Source organism: Equus caballus, chromosome 7 (genome assembly GCF_041296265.1).
Source record: "Equus caballus isolate H_3958 breed thoroughbred chromosome 7, TB-T2T, whole genome shotgun sequence".
NCBI lineage: Eukaryota > Metazoa > Chordata > Mammalia > Perissodactyla > Equidae > Equus > Equus caballus.
In genome coordinates, this window is record NC_091690.1 from 52270748 (window position 1) to 52288145 (window position 17398).

General features: G+C 56.4%; 1 protein-coding gene across 3 annotated transcripts in view; it reads left to right on the forward strand.

Annotated features, from left to right (window-relative positions):
• Positions 1-14980, forward strand: part of COL5A3 (collagen type V alpha 3 chain) — a 36789-nt gene extending 21809 nt beyond the window's left edge. For 2 of the 3 annotated variants that reach the window (XM_070273128.1, XM_023645458.2), the window contains exons 36-67: positions 355-408; positions 507-560; positions 653-706; positions 835-942; positions 1116-1205; positions 1452-1505; positions 2343-2450; positions 2540-2647; positions 2730-2783; positions 3256-3309; positions 3706-3813; positions 3889-3942; positions 4137-4190; positions 4300-4353; positions 4489-4542; positions 5358-5465; positions 5972-6025; positions 6215-6268; positions 6556-6609; positions 6756-6809; positions 6999-7106; positions 7258-7311; positions 7796-7849; positions 8041-8148; positions 8424-8477; positions 8559-8594; positions 8998-9051; positions 9614-9821; positions 9921-10033; positions 11916-11984; positions 13686-13925; positions 14015-14980. In XM_070273128.1, the coding sequence (XP_070129229.1) occupies positions 355-408; positions 507-560; positions 653-706; positions 835-942; positions 1116-1205; positions 1452-1505; positions 2343-2450; positions 2540-2647; positions 2730-2783; positions 3256-3309; positions 3706-3813; positions 3889-3942; positions 4137-4190; positions 4300-4353; positions 4489-4542; positions 5358-5465; positions 5972-6025; positions 6215-6268; positions 6556-6609; positions 6756-6809; positions 6999-7106; positions 7258-7311; positions 7796-7849; positions 8041-8148; positions 8424-8477; positions 8559-8594; positions 8998-9051; positions 9614-9821; positions 9921-10033; positions 11916-11984; positions 13686-13925; positions 14015-14161 (2631 nt within the window). In that variant the 3' untranslated portion in view covers positions 14162-14980. The remainder of the gene's footprint in view (positions 1-354; positions 409-506; positions 561-652; positions 707-834; positions 943-1115; positions 1206-1451; positions 1506-2342; positions 2451-2539; positions 2648-2729; positions 2784-3255; positions 3310-3705; positions 3814-3888; positions 3943-4136; positions 4191-4299; positions 4354-4488; positions 4543-5357; positions 5466-5971; positions 6026-6214; positions 6269-6555; positions 6610-6755; positions 6810-6998; positions 7107-7257; positions 7312-7795; positions 7850-8040; positions 8149-8423; positions 8478-8558; positions 8595-8997; positions 9052-9613; positions 9822-9920; positions 10034-11915; positions 11985-13685; positions 13926-14014) is intronic. The other variant, XR_011440624.1, reaches the window with a different exon arrangement.
• Positions 14981-17398: the final 2418 nt, after the last annotated feature.

Genomic DNA, 17398 nt, shown 5'->3' on the forward strand with positions numbered 1-17398 from the left:
CAAGCCCCGCAGGCAGGCAGACATTATGACACAGAATGTGGAAAGAGCGCAGCCTCTGAATGTCAGAGAGCCGTGAGTTCAAGTCCTAACTCTGCCACTCATCTGCTGTGTCACCTTGGGCAAGTCACTTAACCTCCCTGTGCGTCAATGTACCGCTCTACAAGATGGGGATAACCACAGTCCCTACCCCAAGGGCTGCAGTGGTGAATGAAACGCCTTACTGTGTGCAGAGGGCTCAGTCTCATGCCCGGCATGCAGAAAGGGCTCACTATGTGTTAGTTCTTGTTGTCATGACATGGGGCTCGGGGTGGCCAGGCAGGAAGGATGAGGTGATGACTTCTGGTTCCATTTCAGGGCCTCCTGGGTCTGCAAGGTCCTCCTGGGTTCCCTGGGCCGAAGGGTCCCCCTGTGAGTGAGCTCACTCTGATTGGGGGGCGGGTGGGAGGGGGACCCGGGGAGTGAGGAGGCCCATTATTTGTGTAACTCTCTCTCAACTCGTCCTGCAGGGCCCCCAGGGGAAAGACGGGAGACCTGGGCACCCTGGACAGAGAGGAGAATTGGTGAGCGACCCCTTGACCTCTGACCCCTGACCCCATTCGGCTCTCTGCTTCTTCCCCCTACATGACACCCCCTTTTTAATTTTTCTCCCCAGGGCTTCCAAGGTCAGACAGGCCCACCTGGACCAGCTGGTGTCGTGGGTCCTCAGGTCAGAGTGGACCCCGCAAGTTTCCCCAGTTTTGCACCAGTTATGGGGTACTTAAAGAGGGGAAGCGGATCTCAGAATGACCCCACCCTCGGTTTCCTCTGTTCAAGATGAGCCTTCTTCCTCTCCAGGGAAAGACGGGAGATGCGGGGCCTCTGGGCGAGAGGGGGCCCCCGGGCCCCCCTGGACCTCCCGGCGAACAAGGTCTTCCGGGCCTGGAGGGCAGAGAGGGGGCCAAGGTGAGACCCTTCCCCGGGGGAGATCTCGGTTAGTGGCCCCAAAGGTCCCTCAACAGCCCACCGCCCCCTCAAGGCTCAGAATCAGCCCCGTGGGGGAGGGGGCCCAGACTCACAGACTGGGGGGGACACACCCCTTCTCTGGACCCTGACCTGCCTCCTCTGCACTCCCACAGGGGGACCTGGGGCCACCAGGACCCCTCGGGAAGGAAGGGACACCGGGGCCCAGGGGCTTTCCTGGACCCCAAGGAGCCCGCGGGGACCCAGTGAGTATCTTTGGGGCCCCTCCTGCATGTGCCTGGCTGGGCTGTGAAGTGGAGAAGGAAAGGAGGGGCTCAGTAGTGGTGACATCCTGGATGGGAGGAACTGTGAAAGTAAAGGGACCCCGGGAGACAGACCCCTAAACCTCAGTGCTCAGGAAGGGGGTGGGAACTGTGAGCACCCCAGATTGAGGATAGGACCTGGGGGCACCCTTGAGGGGGCTTTTGACTGTGGCTCGTCTCCTCCCTCAGGGACCTACTGGCTTGAAGGGTGACAAAGGCCCCCCGGGCCCTGTTGGGGCCAACGTAAGTGTAACCCCTTCTGCTGGGTGGGGGGCAGGGTGGGGGGGCCTTGGGGCCCCTGGGGAGCTGGGCAGTGTCGTGATTAAGTCCACTATTTGGGGAGTCAGACAGGCCTGGGGCACATCCAGCTCTGCCACGCACTGGCCGGGCCGTCCTGTCGCTCCTAGACCCTCAGTTTCCTCGTCTGTGACATGGCCCCATCACAGAGATTGTCATAAATCTCAGTGAGATGACCCGTCTGACACATAACTTACCTGCACGCCAGACGTCAACATATGAAAACCTCCTTTCTCCTGGAGCTTGTGTTCTGGTCCAGGAGACAAGATCAGCCTGGATGAATGCCGCAAAGCAAAATAGCACAGAGAGTGGGGAGTTTGGGGAAGAGCAGCTGAAATTGACTGGTCAGGGAGGGCCTCCTGAGAAGGTGACGTTTGAGCTGAGACCTGAGGTGGTGAGGGAGGAGCTCCGTGGATGTCTGGGGAAGAGCACTGTAGGCAGCAGGAACAGTCAGTGCAAAGGCCCTGAGGCTGGACCATGTGTGGTGTGATGGAGAAACAACAAGGAGGGCTGTATGGCTGGAGGGGAGTGAGCAAGGGGGAGAGAGGGCCGTGTGGGCTGCCAGGAGGACTTCTCCTTTCCTCTGAAGGAGATGGGAGCCATGGAGGGCTGTGGGCAGAGGAGGGCCATGCCCTGACTTGGCATGTGTGTGGCCACTGTGTGGGGAATAGATTGGATATGTGCTAGGAACCACCTAACTCCATGCCTGGCGGCTTGAAAAGTCTCCATAAATGAGAACTACTGCTATTTCTATTTTCCCTGACCCCTCACCCCTGTTTTCAGGGCTCGCCTGGGGAACGCGGCCCTGTGGGCCCAGCAGGAGGCATTGGGCTTCCTGGCCAAAGCGGAGGCCAGGGCCCTGTTGGCCCCGCAGGCGAGAAGGGGTCCCCGGTAAGTGCCTGCCCACCCCACTCCTCAGACATCCTTGGGACCCACTCCTGCTCTGCCCCCTGATGTCCCCCTGCCACTTCTCCCCTCAGGGCGAACGTGGCCCCCCTGGCCCCACCGGCAAAGATGGGATCCCAGGGCCCCTGGGGCTTCGGGGGCCTCCTGGAGCTGCCGGTCCTTCTGGCGAGGAAGGGGACAAGGTGAGACAGAGCTCATGGAGGGGGGTGTGGGGGAGGATGAGGTGGGGGAGGCCAGGTCTTCCGCATCCTGTTTCCTCTGCAGGGAGAAGTGGGCGCCCCAGGTCACAAAGGAAGCAAGGGCGATAAGGGGGATGCGGTGAGTGGGGGACCCAGGGAGGGGGTGGCCCTTGGGGAGGGGAGGGGGATGTGGAGGATGGGTGGGGGAGGCCGCAGAGCTGGCTGCCTTCCTGAGCCCCATCTTGACACCAGCGAGCAACAGAAGCCACTCAAGCTACCTGGAATGAAGGGGCCAACCGCAGACAGAGTCGCTGCGGCCCCAGGAGACGGGGGAGGGCGCCAAGGCATCCGGTCCCAGTTTCCCTCCAGGACGTCATCTGCAGCGTCCAGCTTCAGTGGGCCAGCGTCGTCCTGGGTGCTGGTGGGACTTCCGGGGGACCACTTAGGATGGACGCTGTGTCTGACCCATCAGCTGGTGGCTAGTAGGACAGGGTGGGGGGGATGCAGCTGTCACCTCCTGGTGGGGTGAGTGCGCAGGGGGGCAGTGATTATCTTCAGTGCCCCCCAATCATGAACTTGAGGAGTTTTTTTGACTCTGTTCCCTCCCCCAGGGCCCTCCTGGACCGACAGGTATACGGGGCCCTCCGGGACACCCGGGCGCCCCGGTGAGTGCTTCTGGCTTTGTGACCGTCCCCTGGAGCCCTGATGGGAAGGGCCAGTGTCCTCCACTGGAACTCAAGCCCAAATTCAACCCCAGCCCTGACCTCCCCCTGCGTGCCGACACCCAACACGAGCTCACCCTGGAATCCGACTCAGTCCCAACCTGAACCCCAACCTGAACCCCATCACAGCCCCCATCTCAGTCCCAGATCAATCCTTATCTTCCAGTCCCACATTGGCCGGACCCTGACCCAGTCCTACCCTCGACCCCAACCCTGACCCTCCCGCAACTTAATCCCAGCCCTAACCCCAACCCTGAACCTCGATCCTGACTTTGGCCCTGAGCCAACCTTTAACCCTTGAGCCCGACCCTAACTGTGCCCACCCCGTCCGTCTCCCAGGGAGCAGATGGGGCTCAGGGCCGGCGGGGACCCCCGGGGCTCTTTGGGCAGAAAGGAGATGATGGAGTGAGAGGTTTCGTGGGACTGATCGGCCCCCCTGGTCTGCAGGTGGGTGTCTGAGTTTGGGGGTTCGGTCTCTGGTTCCCCCGCCCTGTGCCCCAATCTTGCTTCTTTGTTCCACAGGGGCTGCCGGGCCCTCCTGGAGAAAAAGGGGAGGTCGGAGACGTAGGGTCCATGGTATGGACAACGGGGAGGGGGGTAGGGGCAGGATGGAGGTGGGCGTTAGATGGATGGGGGGGTCACAGGGCACATTGTCGCTTTAAGGATCATCCAGGTCACCAGCATCACAGGTGGTGTATGTGGTTACTGGCGCCTTGGTGGGGGGGGGGGGGGCCATGGGGTCACTGGATGCTATTCTGACCATCCCTCAGGGTCCCCATGGAGCTCCAGGCCCTCGGGGTCCCCATGGCCCCAGCGGAGTGGAGGTGAGGACTCTGGGGGGGCCCAGGACGCCTCGGAGGTGGGACACCCGTTTCCCAAGAGGAGGCTGTTGGGGTCCCAGGGTCCCACCTCCATCCCTTGCTGTCTTCCCAGGGTCCTCCAGGCCTGCCTGGGGGAGTTGGGCAGCCGGGCGCTGTGGGCGAGAAGGTGAGAAAGAGGGCGGCAGGGGCTGCACAGGGTGGGCGAGGCACAACCAGTCCTGCTTGGGCGTGGCTGTCCTGGGGAGCCCCTCCCTGTCTTTCAGGAGGGGACCCCTCCCTACTCTGACTTTGCCTCCTGCAGGGTGAGCCAGGGGAGGCTGGAGACCCAGGACCCCCAGGGACCCCCGGCATCCCCGTGAGTGATTGTATCCTGTGGCCCTCCACCCATCTCAGGGAACCCCTGACCCCTGGACATCTCGGGCCACCTTTACCTCTCGACAGTCTTAGGGCAGTCCTAGTCCCATTGATCCAGGGTATCCCTGATTGTCTCCATGACAGAGCCCTGGAAGGTCTCATATAGGGCTGCTACGAACAGCTCTCGAGGTTGTACACTGCACAACTGTGCAGGGCTGAGGGGACAGGCTGTGGCTCAGATCTAAACCTCGAGCCCTGGCTTGAGGATGAGCTGCCCCAGAGGGGCCCCTTTTCTTTATTATTTCTTTCTTTCTTTATTTTTATTGAGTTAATGATAGGTTACAATCTTGTGAAATTTCAGTTGTACATTAATGTTTGTCAGTCGTGTTGTAGGTGCACCACTTCACCCTTTGTGGCCACTCCCCACCCCACCTTTCCCCTGGTAGCCACTAATCTGTTCTCTTTGTCCACATTTTTAAATTCCTCATATGATGGAGTCATACAGAGATTATCCTTCTCTAACTGGCTTATTTCACTTAACATAATTCAAGAGGGGCCCCTTTTCTAATTCACTCCAGGGTGGCACATGGACTAGACCAAACTTGCCCATGACCTCTGGGCAACTGGACCATCCTGACGGCTAACTCCTGTAGGTCTTAGATCCCTCTGACCTCTGAACTTTGGGCAATCTAGGCTGCTCTGATCCCTGACCCTGGGAAAGTCCCAGACCACCCAGATTCCTAAATCCAGGTCTGCTAACCCTTGGCTCCTGGAAAGTCCAGGCTACTCTGACCTCTGACCTCTGTTTCTGCAAAGGGGCCCAAAGGAGAAGTGGGTGAAAAGGGGGACTCAGGCCCATCTGGGGCTGCTGGACCCCCAGGCAAGAAGGGCCCCCCCGGAGAGGATGGAGCCAAAGGGAACGTGGTGAGTCCTGGGGGAGGTTGAGGCAGAGGTGGGGGAGGGGCATTTGTATCTCCTCAAACCTGTCCCACAACTTCTAGCCAGGTGTCTCCTGCCCCAATGCGCTGATTCTACGAGCAACCCAGAACATGGCTGAATGAATGAATGAAGGAATGAATGAATGATTGACTGAATGAATGAACACAGAAATACAGCGGTTACATGTCATGGGATGGGGGCAACTGGTTTCCACGCTGAATCATTCCAGCCATGCTGGGAAGGCCGAGGTTGAGACTGATGCTGGTCAGGGTCAGAGTTGACGTGGGATTTGGGGTCAGGCGGGGACTGAGACCCTCCCGCCATAGCGGTGGGCCTCGGGGCGGGCTGGGTTGGGGGGCAGGGAGGAGCTTCAGAGTCTGTGGGACCTTGATTTTGCTGGGTCCAGAGCTGAGAGGCTGAAATGAGATGATGCTGGAACATTCCTAGCTCCCTGATTTAGACATGTGCTTATCCACCCTTCTGCGTTCTAGGGCCCCACAGGGCTCCCTGGAGATCTGGGACCCCCCGGAGACCCTGGAGTTTCGGTGGGTGTGAGCCCTTCTTCCCCTACCCCCAAGCCTGGCATGTTCCCTAATTCTGTCCCCATCTCCCTACCCCCCCCAGACCTGGGCAAGGTCAGTGGAGCAACCAACCTTCACTCCCCACGCAGCCTCACCCCCCAATTCTCACGTGCCCCCATGATGCCTCCTGACTCTGTCTCCCCGACCCCACAGGGTCTAGATGGCTCCCCAGGGGAGAAGGGAGACCCTGGTGATGTCGGGGGACCGGTGAGTGGGGGAAGCGGTGATCTGGTGCTGGGAGAGGTTGGGGCTGGTGAGTGGGTGAACTGGGGGGCTGAAGGGGTGGGTCACTGAGACACCCCGGGCTCCTGTGGATGCTCTGCCTCGCCTCTCTGGGGCGTCACTGTGAACACGCGCATCTTGAGGGAGGAGGCGGAGACGGCTGGGCTCGGGGATGTTCGGGGAGGGCTGTCTTTGGATCAGAGGCATCCTGAAAGGCGGGCTGCTAACCAAAGTCAGCTAATGCCATCCCGGTGCTGTCGTGATCTGCACAGGGTCCGCCTGGCGCTTCCGGGGAACCTGGCCCCCCTGGGCCCCCTGGTAAGAGGGTGAGTGATGACCTGCCTCCTGTGAGCCCTGGCTTCAGCCTGGTCCCACGCTCCCCACGGGCCCCCACTCCCCACTATGGGCTCCCACTCCCCCCATGGGTCCCCACTCACCCGCAGAGGCCCCCTCACACTGTTTCCCTCCTCAGGGTCCTTCGGGCCGCATGGGTCGAGAAGGCAGAGAAGGAGAGAAAGGTGCCAAGGTGAGTCTCCCCACCCAGGGAGGGTCCCTGCCCTGACCCCTTGCCAACAGTTGGGCCACCAGAATGGGGAGGGGGCCTGTGACCACCACAGGCACCCCAGTTCCCTCCCCTTCATGATGGCTCCTGGTTGGGGTCACAAGCAGGTGCCCCCTGACTCTCTCTGCCCCTCCTTTGCCCTGTCCTTTACAGGGGGAGCCGGGTCCTGATGGGCCCCCAGGGAGGACTGGCCCAGCGGGGGCTCGAGGGCCCCCTGGGCGTGTGGGGCCCGAGGGTCTTCCAGGGATCCCCGGCCCTGTGGTGAGTGGGGTGGGGATAGAGCTGGGGTGGGGGTGCTCCCACCCTGTCATTGCTCATCACCATCCGGACGAGCTGGCCCTGGCAGGGGGGCGGGGGCGCCCACACTGGGTTCTGGCAGAGTGCAGCCCCTCCGTGTTCTGCTTCGTCTTAGGGTGAGCCAGGCCTCCTGGGACCTCCCGGACAGATAGGCCCCCCCGGCCCCCTGGTAAGAGACTCTTTCGTCCCTGACGGCCTGGCACTGACAACCACCCTGGGCTCCAGCGACTATCTAGTGACCATGGGTGCTGAGGGTGCAGGCTGCCTCCTCGTGACTGTGCATCCGACACTCCACCCTGACCGTCCACACTAACCATCTCTTCGGACCACTCATCCTGATGGTCTACACGGGCCACCCACACCGACCTCCATCTTGATTGTCTACACTGACCACCCACACTGACCCTCCATCCTAGTGGTCTACATTGATCCACTCTGATCTTGACCACTGACCATTCATAGTGGCTGTCCTCCAACCAGCCCTTCCTGCATCTCTCGTCATCCCTTCCCTTTATTGACCACCCCCGTGGCCACATCCTTGGTCATTCCCATTTGCAGTCTGGGTAATTTCCCATCTGACCATCCCCCATCACTACATGGACCTTGAGATTTCAGGGTTGAGACCCACCGACTGACCCTCGCTCTCCTTCCAGGGGCCCTCTGGCCTCCCAGGGCTGAAGGGAGACGCTGGCCTCAAGGGGGAAAAGGTAGGGGCACCTCCTTCCATGACCCCCCTCCCCAATCCACCTCCCCCTCCTCCCCACTTACCTCCCTCCCTGGCCAGAGGGCTGGGAGCCTGGGGTCCCCTCTGCTCCCAAACTCGCTACCCCAAGGCTCTAGGAGACAAGTCTCTCAGCAGCCGCTCTTCTTCCCCAACACGTGCCTCTGTGTCCCCCAGGGCCACATTGGATTAATCGGCCTCATTGGCCCCCCTGGCGAGGCTGGTGAGAAGGGGGATCGGGGGCTGCCAGGCGTGCAGGGCCCCCCTGGCTCCAAGGGAGAAGCTGTGAGTGTGTGTCCTGCCCTGAGTGGGAAGAATGTGTTTCATGGAGAGGGTGGGTGGGGAGCCAGAAAATGGGACTCATCTGAAGACGTGTGTGTGGGGCTTTGGGGAGCCAGGGTCTGGGGAAAATGGGGGGCTCTAGCTGGGGACTTGCAGGCTTGAGGCTGTGTGTCTGGGGTTTGGGGTCTTGTTTCGAGGGGACTAGAGGCTTGTCTGGGGGATGTGTCTGGACCATAGGATGAACTCCAGCCATGATGACCCTGATGTCCTTTCTCCAGGGTCCCCCTGGTCCCATGGGCTCTCTGGGCCACCCTGGGCCTCCAGGTGTGGCGGTGAGTATGAGGGGTGTGTGGGGTGGGGTCACCTTGGGGGGCCAGGCCAGGAATCCAGCTCTCCCTGTCTCTACCCCACAGGGTCCTCTGGGACAGAAGGGCTCAAAGGGGTCCCCGGTGAGTACCTGCTCTTCCCCAGGCTCCCACATCCCAGCTCCCCACCCCCCTCCACTTCACCAGAACCCTCAATGCCTTCGCATTCATTTGTCTATTTATTCATTCGATCATGCATTCAACAAATATTTGTTCAACACCCACCGTGTATTTCACCAAATCTAAGATGCCATCAATTGTAAGAGGCACCGTTATTTTGTAAACTGCTATAAAAGAAAATAATTCTGCCAAGTAAACTATGACTTGCCAAAGATGTTGAGATGCTGATTTCAGAGATGTTGAAGTATGGAAACAAAGTATGAGCTTTATGCTTGTTGCTGAAAATTGTGTGCGTGTGTGTGTGTGTGTGTGTTGGCGGAAAGGGGTCCATAGACAGTGTTCACCCCCAAGTGACTTCTCCCTACAGGGATCCCTTGGTCCCCGTGGAGACACTGGACCCCCAGGCCCCCCCGGCCCCCCGGTGAGTTCCCAGGGACTGTGTTGGCGTGTTCCCCCTGGGTCCCCCAGTGCCCAGAACTGGGAGGGGCACACAGCAGTCTTCAGGGGATGTAGGTGGGGAGGGAGGTGCCTCGAAAGTTGTGTGTGGGGGGGGGTTTGGGGGACCTCCATGGGGGCTCTGACCAGGTCTTGTCTCCGCTCTGTCCCCACCCCATCTCTCTCTCCCTGTCTCTCTCTCCATCTCTTGCATCTCTCTGGGCCTTTCTCTGTCTCTGTTTATCTTAATTACTGTTCCACTGCTTTTTCTCTCTCTCTCCCTCTGCTTTCTTTGCCTGACCTTGCGGTTTTGTCTCTTTTATAATCTTACCACTTTGGCCTCTCCCTTTCTCTGAGACTTCATGTCTCTCTCCTTCCTGTGTGTCTCTGTCCCTGCCTGTATCTCTCCCTTCCCTTTCTCGTCTCCCCTGACTCCTGTGTCTCTCCGTCTCCCATGTCTCTCTCTCTCATCTCTGCCTGTTTCTCTTGCTATCTCTTCCTCCCCCATCTCCACTCCCCTCCGCTCCTCCCTCCGCACCTCTGCTCAGGGGCCCTCTGCGGATCTGCACGGGCTGCGCCGTCGCCGGCGCTCGCTCTCGGGCCTGGGGGCCCCGGAAGGCGGCCTGGAGGAGGTGCTGGCCTCGCTCACGTCCCTGAGCTTGGAGCTGGAGCAGCTGCGGCGGCCCCCGGGCACAGCCGAGCGCCCGGGGCTCGTGTGCAGCGAGCTGCGCCGCAACCACCCGCACCTGCCTGATGGTGAGGTCCGGGCCCTTGGCGGGGGTGGGGTGGGGGGGTGGGGGGGCGGGGAGGCGTCGGGTCCCGGCCCGCTCACCGCCCCCCCTGGCTCTGCGGCAGGGGAATACTGGATCGACCCCAACCAGGGCTGTGCCCGGGACGCGCTCAGGGTTTTCTGCAACTTCACGGCGGGAGGGGAGACCTGTCTTTCCCCGGACAAGAAGTTTGAGATGGTGAGTCCCGAGCGGGGTCTGCGGGAGAGGCAGGGGCTCTGCAAAGCGGCTCCTTGGTACCGCGCCTCCCCGCCCCCCCGCCCCACGTCAGGCTTTGGGACCTGATCTTTCCTTCCACCAGCACTTATTGAGCACCTACTGTATGCCAAGTCCTGTGAAATGCTGGGGCTACAGCAAAGAATCAAAACCAAAAAAAGAGCTCTCTGTTTTTATGGAGCTCACCTCCTAAGGGGCAAGACAGACAAGAAAATCTGGGAAAGAAATCCACAATGGTGGCGAAGCTGTATATAGTGCTGTGTGTGCCAGGCCTGTTCTGAGCACTCAGCTGCATTAACTTACTGAGTCCCAACCACCCGATGTGGGCAGTTCTGTCGTCATCCCTCAGATAGGGAAACTGAGGCACAGAGCAGTGACAAGATTACCCAAGACAGTCTGACTCCAGAGTCCCAGCCCTTCACCACCCTGCCCTCTCACAGGCCCCAGGGACTCACTGCCCTCCAGGCTGAGTGCTGGGAGGGGAGACCATCTGGTCCCCAGAAATCCCAGGGTTCTCCATCAGGGAGCCGAACAGCCTCCCACACCACATGCCAGGCTTAGCAGTGAAGGGTAGAGGGGAGCATCGCTGGTTCAGGACTCTGACTGTCTGGGTTGGAATCAGGATCTGTCACCTCAGCCTTTTTTTTTTTTTAGTTTAGAAGAAATGCCCCAGAACGGAGAACCAAGTTCTTCTTCTTCTTCTTCTTCTTTTTTTTTTTTGGTGAGGAAGATTGGCCCCGAGCTAACATTTGTTGCCAATCTTCCTTTTTTTTTCCCTCCCCAAAGCCCCAGTACATAGTTGCATACTCTAGTTGTAGGTCATTCTAGTTCTTCTACGTGGGACCCTGCCACAGCATGGCTTGATGAGCAGTGTGTAGGTCCACACCTGGGATCTGAACCCGTGAACACAGGGTCCCCCAAAGCAGACCACATGAACTTAACCGCTATGCCACCAGGCGGCCCTATTTGTTATAATTTTTGGTCGGAGCCCTGGCTTAGTGGAAGCTCAGGCCCCGCAGTGGACAAAAGTTTAGACAAGTTCAGATCCCCGACTTATGGGGTCTCCAGGGCAGGACTTGCTTCCTAAACAGTTGCCGACACCGAAGGCCTGTTCTTCTCTCACCGGCCCCGCTTCCTCTCGCCCAGAGAGTGGCGGCAGAGGGGAATGAGAATGTTCTAGATCTGGGTTCCCCAGACACACACCCTGAGATGAGAACTGAGGGCAAGTTGTTTATTTAGGGTGTGATCCCATGAGGCTCCAGGAGGGGAGGGGAAGTGAGAGGAGCCGGGGAGGCAGCCAGGATGGGGTGTGATAGTAAAATGTCACCATGGGGGGAGGGGGTGGCCTGGTGGTGCAGTGGTTAAGTTTGCACGCTCCGCTTTGGCAGCCTGGGGTTCACAGGTCCAGATCCCAGGTGCGGACCTACACACCACTCATCAGCCACGCTGTGGTGGCACCCCACATGCAAAATAGAGGAAGATGGGCACACATGTTAGCTCAGGGCCAATCTTCCTCACCAAAAACCTCAAACCATAAAAAAAAAACACAACAAAAAAATCACCATGGGGCGCCTGAGGCTGAGTTCCATCCAGGGACTTTTGGGTGACCGTGGAGCAGGTGCCCGAGTTGTCCCACTGGGAGCAGAGGGAGCCGGGGTGTTTATCCACCAGCTCTTGTCGGTCATTGGCTGAGGCTGCCTCCCACGGCCAGGTCCACTCTGCTGGCAGAGGACAGCCCGAGAGTCCCAGATATTTAACATCCTTCAGTGTGTGGGGAGGGAAACGCAGAAAGGACACAGTGGGTGCCTGGGGCGTCTGCCACACTGACCCCCACTTCCTCTCCCAGGTGAAACTGGCCTCCTGGTCCAAGGAGAAGCCGGGGAACTGGTACAGCACGTTCCGTCGAGGGAAGAAGGTGAGCTGCCAGAGGCCGGGTGGGCGATGGCATGCCAATTGGGGAGTGGGAGGAGGGGCTCTGAGGGGTGAGAGGAACAGGACAGACTTGCCTCTGCCTTTGTGGGGTTCGCAGGCTGGGGCAAGAGGGCGGCCGGGGCAGCATCGGCTGTGCGGGGGGGAAGCCCAGGGCGGGGTGGAAATCCAGAGGCAGTGCTGGAAGGACCTGCAGGCTTCCTGGTAGAAGTCACAGTTCAGCCAGGCCTAAAGAATGAGTCGGGTTAGCAAGTTAGGGAGGACAAGGAAAAGTGTTCCAGGAAGAAGGAATAGCATATGCAAAGGCCCAGAGTCAAAAGAGGGTCTGGTGAATCTAAAGAAGAAAAAGGCTACTTGTTCTGCTCTAGAGAGTGTCCGGGGGAATGTGGTAGAAGAGGCTGGGGAAGTGGGTGAGGGCTAGGGCCACCTTCCCAGAAAGACCTGTGGGCAATAGGGAGCCATGGAATGTGTTTAAGTGAGGAAAGGATCAAATCTTTGTGTTAGAAAATTGCCTCTGGGGCTGGCGTGGCAGGGTGGACCAGAGGCTGGGAGACCCAGGAGGAGACAGATGTGTTGGTCCAGGAAAGCGAGGAGGGGGTCTGGGCTGGAGCTGATGGAGTGGAGGGCATGGCTTGGAACAACATCTAAGAGGTCAAGTCAATAGGACCTGGTGATGGGTTAGATGGAGGGGCGGTAGATGAGGGTGCCGCCCACGTTCCTGGCTTGGGGGCTGGTGTCTGGTGAGATGCTGAGATATGTAAATGAGAGGAAGAGCAGGTGTGAGGGGTGGGGGGATATTGGGTTTGGGTTTGGGTTAATTTATATAACATACACGTATAAGCTAAGGACTGAGAACATAGAAGCCAATGAAACACAGTTCCCGACTTCACACAGCCGGTATTCGACTGGGCGAGGGAGACGATAAGCAAGGAAACAAAGCTATAATACAGTGTGAGGGGGTGTCTGTGGGTTCCCCCAAAACAGACCCTGAGACGGAGACTCAATTGTAGTTTATCTGGGAGGTGATTCCAGAATTCAATCGGGGAACATGGAAATGATACAGAGAAGAGAAGGAAGCCAAAAAAGGATGCCTTACCAAGACAGTCATCTCATATATTTTATTTAACCCAATAAATCCTAAATATTGCTGTATCAATGTAAAGATTGCTGAGGCATTTAAAATTTTTTCATATGAGTTCTTCAGAGTCTGGTGCATATTCTATTTTTACGGCACGTCGTAATTTGGGTCCTAAATTTCATGGGAAATACTTGATCCATATTTTCATAAAACCTGCCACTGAAGAAGTGGATTCATATACTCAAGTTGTTTCAGACCTAAGTTTTCTGATAACTGGACTGAGGCTCAGTTATTAGTTATGAATTAAATAAAAGTAAAAAAACATTTAAATTAAATAATTACCTAAAAATTTAAAGTGAGACAATTAAATAAAGTAGGAAAAAAAGTTTCTCAGCTTTATCGGCCACATTTCAAGTGCTCAGGAGCCGGTCACATGTGCCTAGGGGCTCACAGAACCAGGGATGGCAGGATGGCTGGGGGGCTGCCCCAAGGATGGGGTCCTGGCGGACGTGGCGGGTCTGTGGATGGATAGGATGCTGGGAGGTGGGTTCCTCAGAGAAGGGAGAGGTGAGCCAGGTGCCCTCTCTTTCTGCTTTATCCCACCTCCAGTTCTCCTATGTGGACGCCGATGGGTCCCCGGTAAGCGTAGTACAGCTGACCTTCTTGAAACTGCTGAGCGCCACCGCCCGCCAGAGCTTCACCTACTTCTGCCAGAACTCGGCCGCCTGGCTGGACGAAGCCGCAGGCGACTACGGCCGCTCCCTCCGCTTCCTCGGAGCCAACGGGGAGGAGCTGTCCTTCAACCAGACGGCAGCAGCCACCATCACCGTCCCCTATGATGGCTGCCGGGTAAGGGGGGTGACGGGGCTGGCCAGAGCGAGGAGGGGAGGCCTCGGCTGCCCTCCCCTAACTCCCCATCCGTGTCTTCCCGTGGTCAGCTCCGCAAGGGACAGACGAGGACCCTCTTGGAGTTCACCTCTTCCCGTGTGGGGTTTCTGCCCCTGTCGGACGTGGCGGCCACCGACTTTGGCCAGACGAACCAGAAGTTTGGGTTTGAGCTGGGCCCCGTCTGCTTTAGCAGCTGAGAACGTTGCGGGTGGGAGGGACAATGAGGGAGCCCCAGAGGGGGCGCATTTGGTGCTGAGGCTTTGAAGCCACCATATTTATCATCTCCTGTGACTGTGAAGCCAGAGGAGAGTCTACTCATCGCGGCCAAGCAATATGCCTTCTCCATTCCAGGGGGCCGGGGGCTGGACTCTCCTGGCCCATGGGTCCAGCCTCCCCCCGCCGCACCCCAGCTGGCACAACTGTAGTCTGGCTTTTTCTCCACTCCACGCCCGCCCAGCCCTCAACTCCCGACCCCTGGTTCTCCATGCAATGAACTCCTAACTCAGAGCTGAATGCCCCCCATGCCTGCCTCCCCCTCCTCAGTCAGTGCCCTCAACGCCTTTTGGTGCTCCCCTTCCCAATAGTTAAGCACTGGACGCCTCCTGATCCCAGACTGGGACGCCTTCACTCATTCCTGTTTTCAGGTGGGTTCACAGAGAAGGAACTGAAGTCAGACTACAGAGGGAAGTGGGACTTCCCTGGACTGAGCTGTGTGCTCTTTCGGCTGCCTCAGCCCAGCTCTGAATACTGCGCCCCCAAATCTCCCCCAACACACCTTGCCATGCCAGGTGGTTCGAGGACCAAGACGGTGGGGGTGAATCAGGATCCTAATGGTGCTGCCCTATTTATAGCTGGCTCTGTATTAAAAGGAGAGTCCCCTCTATTGTGTATTTAATCCGCTTCCTCCTTAGGGAAGGCTGGGGTATGATGAGAGAGATTCTAGCATGATCCCCACCCCTCCGGGGCCGTAGGGCATAATTGGCATCTCAAGGGTGAGAATAAACCGGTGAACTGTGTCTGCGTGTCTGTCTTTCATCTGGTGCTGGCTGTCTCTCTCTTAGGGCCTAGCTCTTGTCCCACCTGAGGTAGCCGCCACCACCTGTCTTAATTAATCGTGTCTTTTGGTGGAAGTGGCTGTGTGAGTGGCGAACCCAATTATAATAGGACTCACTGGAGGTGATGGGTCTGTTTATCAACTCAGGCCCCCAGAGGAAAAGTTGAAAATACCCAGATCTCTAGGAGAGCGAATCTTAAACGTTCTTACCACAAAAAAGAAATGGTAATGATGTGACGTGATGCAGGTGTTAGCTGGCACTATGGTGGTCATCGTTTTGCAATATATAAGTGTATCAAATCATCATGTTGTGGACCTTAAACTTACACAATGTTATGTGTCAATTACACCTCAATAAAGCTGGAAAAAAATGGTGAACCTATTAGGAAGGCATCAAGCTTAAAAAGAAAACAGCCAGATCTCCATGTTGACCTTGATCCGTCCTTGAATACTGGCTGAGCTGAGGGATGTATCAAGAGATGGGTTAATGATGGGATCCGTCGATGTGGAGGTTGTGTGATGAGCAGACTGAGTTAAGGGTTTGGAATGAGACGTTGGGTTGAATTGAATTAAGGTTGATTTGAGAAGTAGAATGAACTGGGCGAGGTAGGAGTTGCTATGAATGGAGATTGGCAGTTTGTTAAGTAAGGACACGATCAGTTAAGATGAGAGCTGGGTTTGGACTGACTTGAATTGGGGGTGAGATGTTGGGTTGAGGGTTTTTAAAAACAGATTTATTGAGATAGAACTCACATAGCGTATAATTCACCCACTTAAAGCCTATAATTAAATGGTTTTTAGTATGTTCACAGACTTGTGCAACCATCACCACAATCAATTTTAAAACATTTTCATCACCTCAAAAAGACATCTCATATCCATTGAGTCATTCTCCATTTCCCCCAGACCTCTCCGCGGTAGGCAACTACTAATCTTTCTGTCTCTATGGATTTGCCTATTCTGGACATTTCATATAAATAGAGTCATACAATAGGTGGCCCTTTGTGTCTGGCTTCTTTCATTTAGCATAATGGTTTCAAGGATCACGTTGTGGCATGAGTCAGTACTTCCTTCCTTTCTACTGTTGAATTACACCCATTGTATGGATATACCACATTTTGTTTATCCATTCATCAGTTGATGGACATTACTGAGTTGAGGTAGGAGCGATGGAGAGCTGGTGTGAGTAGAGTTGGGTCAGGTGGGACTGGATGGGTAGAGGCAACAGGGTGGGGTGAATTGCTTCCCCCAAACCCAGGGCTGACTCCACTACTTCTGCCACCTGAATACTTGCCCTGGATTCCTTCATTCATTCAATAAACATTAGTAAGATTCCTAACTCTGTGAAGGATGTCAGTCCCCAGAGGTCAATTGGTGAGTTCATTCATTCATTCACTTACTCATTTGTTTAGTTGAGTTAAGTGTTTATTCAGTGCCAGGCACTGTTCCAGATACGAAGGACAGAGAAAAGATGTGAATCTCACTCCTAAGGGAAACAAATAATACAAATACAAATCAACAGCCACATAATGTGATTTCAGGTAGGTGCTATTGTTGTGAAGGAAAACCAGCAAGTTACTTGGATAGAGAGCGATGGCGTGGGGAGTTATTTGAAATAGGGTGGTCAGGAGAGGCTTCACCGAGGAGGTGACATTTGAGCAGAGACCTGAAGGATGAGAGGGAAGAGCCATGTGGACTCTTGAGGGAATATCCCACCCACAGTGAAGAACCCAGAAATGCTCAAATACCAATGAGGGCGTTTGAGGGTGTTTCTCTTGGTCTTGTTGCTTTTGCTGATGTCTTCATCCTGTGCTCTCTTTTATCAATCGGAATGTAGACCTGGGGCGGGTCTCCTTTTAGTTCCTCTCCCAAACACGTTTAACTCAAGAATGCATACAGTAACACCAGTGCTATGTGTTATTTTCCTCTTCCTGGGCACTCACAATTGACAACGCATTTCCCAGCTTCCCTTGCAGTTAGGTTGGGCCATGTGACTGGGTCTTGGCCAATGGCGCATGTGTAGCCATGAAACCTCCTTCATAGTCCTCTGTGCTCTTCCTCCCCATTCCATAGTGACCTTGGAGATCTCGGGTGTAAGATGAAGGCATCTTGTATGGAACTAGAAAGGGTCCTCATTCCCCGAGTTGGAGGCATGCCACAAGGAGACCTTCATCAAATGTGACCAAGAAATAACTTGATTGTTGTAAGCCCTGGAGACTTTTAAGAATTGCTTGTTATAGCAGCTAACGTTAATTATCCTGACTAACACAGCAATGAATCCAACTTTTACTGAAGGTCAGCACGTAAGCATGCATGTGAACCAGGATTTCTCACTGAAGGAAAATCAACAAGTTAAAATTTAATGTTGAATGTCTTTGTC